The 2,798-nt window shown below is 54.3% G+C and overlaps 1 protein-coding gene across 1 annotated transcript; it reads left to right on the top strand.

Moving 5' to 3' along the window:
• Positions 1–630: 630 nt before the first annotated feature.
• On the top strand, positions 631–2,221 carry LOC104168486 (amiloride-sensitive sodium channel subunit beta-like; the record flags this gene model as incomplete). The annotated part of the gene is made up of 2 exons (XM_009709092.1): positions 631–955; positions 1,855–2,221. Coding segments are annotated over 2 exons (692 nt in total), but the record flags the coding sequence as incomplete, so codon positions are not given.
• Positions 2,222–2,798: the final 577 nt, after the last annotated feature.

The following is a 2,798-nucleotide window of genomic DNA, read 5'->3' as shown; positions in this document are numbered from 1 at the left end:
GTCCTGGGAAAGGTGCTGCTGCTTCCAGGTCCTCCGGTCCTGCCCCCTCCGATAGCCTGGGGCACTGTAATACTTTTTAGGTTTAAGAAAAGTTGTCTTAAGCCCTGTATTAGCTTGAATACTAACCACTGTTAGCCTGAATTCTACCTGCAACCAGCTCACGTGTGTACGGCTTGGTCCGGCTGGCGTCGGCAAAGGTTTCGGACGAAGTTGGAGACGTACCGGTTTGTGCACAAACCCCCGACTGCCTGGAAAGTTGCCTTGTTGTTTAGTGCAACACCCCTGGAGCCCGGCGCCGGTACTCGGTGCTAAGTCACGCCGGCACAGCCATGGCCAGCAGGTCCAAGTCACTTAACTCTCCTGAGGCCGTGACAAAAACACCCACCGCCTTCGGGACTGCAAAGCACAAACGTGCCCCTGGTGCCCTCTCAGGAGGCGAGGGGCTCCGTGCCGTTTCACTGCCACGGCACAACCCTGCAGAACAGCCGCTCTGAATGTCACCGGGGTTACAAACCCACGGTCATGCCGTCACATAACTACTCCGGTTCTGCTTTGCTGACGACACCAGTACGCTTGGCGTAACACAAACCTCGCCTCTCAGCACGGCTGTTTTGATGTCTTTTCCCCCAGGCGCAGACAGCAGCATGAACCTGAAGAAGTACTTCGTTCGGGCGCTGCACCGCCTGCAGAAGGGCCCCGGCTACACCTACAAGGAGCTGCTGGTCTGGTACTGCGACAACACCAACACCCACGGCCCGAAGCGCATCATCAAAGAGGGGCCGAAGAAGAAATTCATCTGGTTCTTCCTAACGCTGCTCTTTGCATCTCTGGTCTTCTGGCAGTGGGGTATCCTCATCAACACCTACCTCTCCTATAACGTCACCTCATCTCTCTCCATTGGCTTTAAGACCATGAAGTTCCCAGCAGTCACGGTCTGCAATGCCAACCCTTTCAAGTAAGTTTTTCTTCACCTAATTGACCCAGGGGTGCTTTAACACCCTCAGTTACCTGGCTAGCGTGAGGTACGGTGGACCTGGTCCTGTCTCAGATATCCTGTTAGGAGCATCAGTGGAAATGATCCTTCGGCTCACCAAGCGGCACTAAAAACCAAACAAAGGAGGACAACACAAAGGTGAACAGCTCAGGTCCAGAGGAGGGTTCGTGTGCCTGCGAGTTTGCCTGGTTTTCCTTACTGTATCGGTTAATCTAACGATGGTTATTGCCTTCCTGCAAACTTTCCCTGGCTCAGGGAAAACTCGAAGTTCAACTCACCTGTCACAACCAAAATCAGGCTCTCAATCTTTCCCCACAATTCCTTTCATTCTCCTTTCTCGCCGTGACCGTACCTCTTATCGCCTACACTCCAGCCATTAAGAGCTGGTTAAACAGTAGTATCAGCTGTGAGCTGCAGTGATATAACGCGATCGTAATTGCAAAGGAGTAACTGATTTTTGTTAGAGTTGCTACAAATTTATATCCACGCAATAGCATAGCCCAAGGCAAGACGGTCTTGACCAACACGCAGGAATTTGCGTTTTTTCTCTCTACTTGCTAGAGAAGTTTTATGTAAACTATAGTGAATTACTGAAGTACAACCGGTTCAGTTCTGCACTGACAGAACACTGCTCACCACCACAGCACTCTCTGCTTATCCTTCCACTGGTTGTCCGCCCAGTTGCAGGATCTGGGATGCCCGTGTCCGAGCTGGCCATGCTCTCCCGGAGGCTCCCATCGTTCTCCAGTAAATCTTTAGGCAGCGATCTGAGGGAAGGTCCAAGCCAGCGGAGCAGCAGACGAGCTGCTGCGCGTCCCCAGCACCTTGACACCGCCTGGTAACTGCTCTTTGTCCTGCAGATACTCAGAGGTGAAGCATCTGCTGAAAGAGCTGGACAGGCTCATCGAAGCGGCGCTGGAGAGGATCCTGCAGCCTGTGCCGGGGAACAGCAGCGAGAATGCCTCCGCGCCACTCGACCTGGAGCTCTGGCACCAGATACCCCTGGTCCTCATCGATGAGCACGACAAAGACAACCCCATCATCCTGGACATCTTTGAGAGCAACCAAACCACTGCGGACAACCAAACTGCTATGGAGAACCAAACCGCCGTGGACAGCCAAACTGCCATGGACAACCAAACCGCTGCAGGCAACCAAACCGCTGCTCCACCTGCTCCATCCAACACGACGTCAGAAGAGAAGAAGTACAAGCTGGCAGTGAAGCTGGTGAGAGGGGTCCCGCGGGAGGCAGCTGGGGAGGGATGAGGGACGGGCAGCGCTGGGCTGCGTCCCCTCAGCAGGGATGCAGCACGGAGGTTGGCATCTCTTCCCCACCAGCTGCCCGCGGCCACTCGGCCTCAGGGCTCCGGTCCGGCTACACCGGAGCCGGGGGCTGCCCATGGTGGCAGCGCCCTCAGTCCAGGGCACGTGGAGCCCATGGGCAACTTGCGAGTTATGGCGTGTTAGTTCAATGCTATGGAGCTGTTTGCTTTTTTTGAGGAAGGCAGCATAGAGGTATTTTAAGATCTTTTTAAAATTTCAGAGGGGGATCTGATCCCCTGCAGGATTCACAGCTGGACACCCAGCTGAAGTGGCTGGAGTTCTGCATGTGGGGCCTGCAGCAGGATTGTACCCTAAATATACTTCCCTAAACGAAAGGACACCCAGCAAGGAGCTGTGTTAAGCTAGGCTGCGGTGAATTGTAGGCAGCTGCGTAACATCAGTAAGATCAGCAGGTTCCACATGGAAAAAGGGACCGACAGCGCGTAGCAACCTAGCACCGCATCTGAGGTACGGAGCGGAT

The sequence above is a fragment of the Cariama cristata genome, unplaced genomic scaffold (genome assembly GCF_000690535.1).
Source record: "Cariama cristata isolate BGI_N322 unplaced genomic scaffold, ASM69053v1 scaffold24451, whole genome shotgun sequence".
In the NCBI taxonomy this organism is placed as follows: Eukaryota; Metazoa; Chordata; class Aves; order Cariamiformes; family Cariamidae; genus Cariama; species Cariama cristata.
This window is presented reverse-complemented; position numbering and strand designations above follow the sequence as displayed.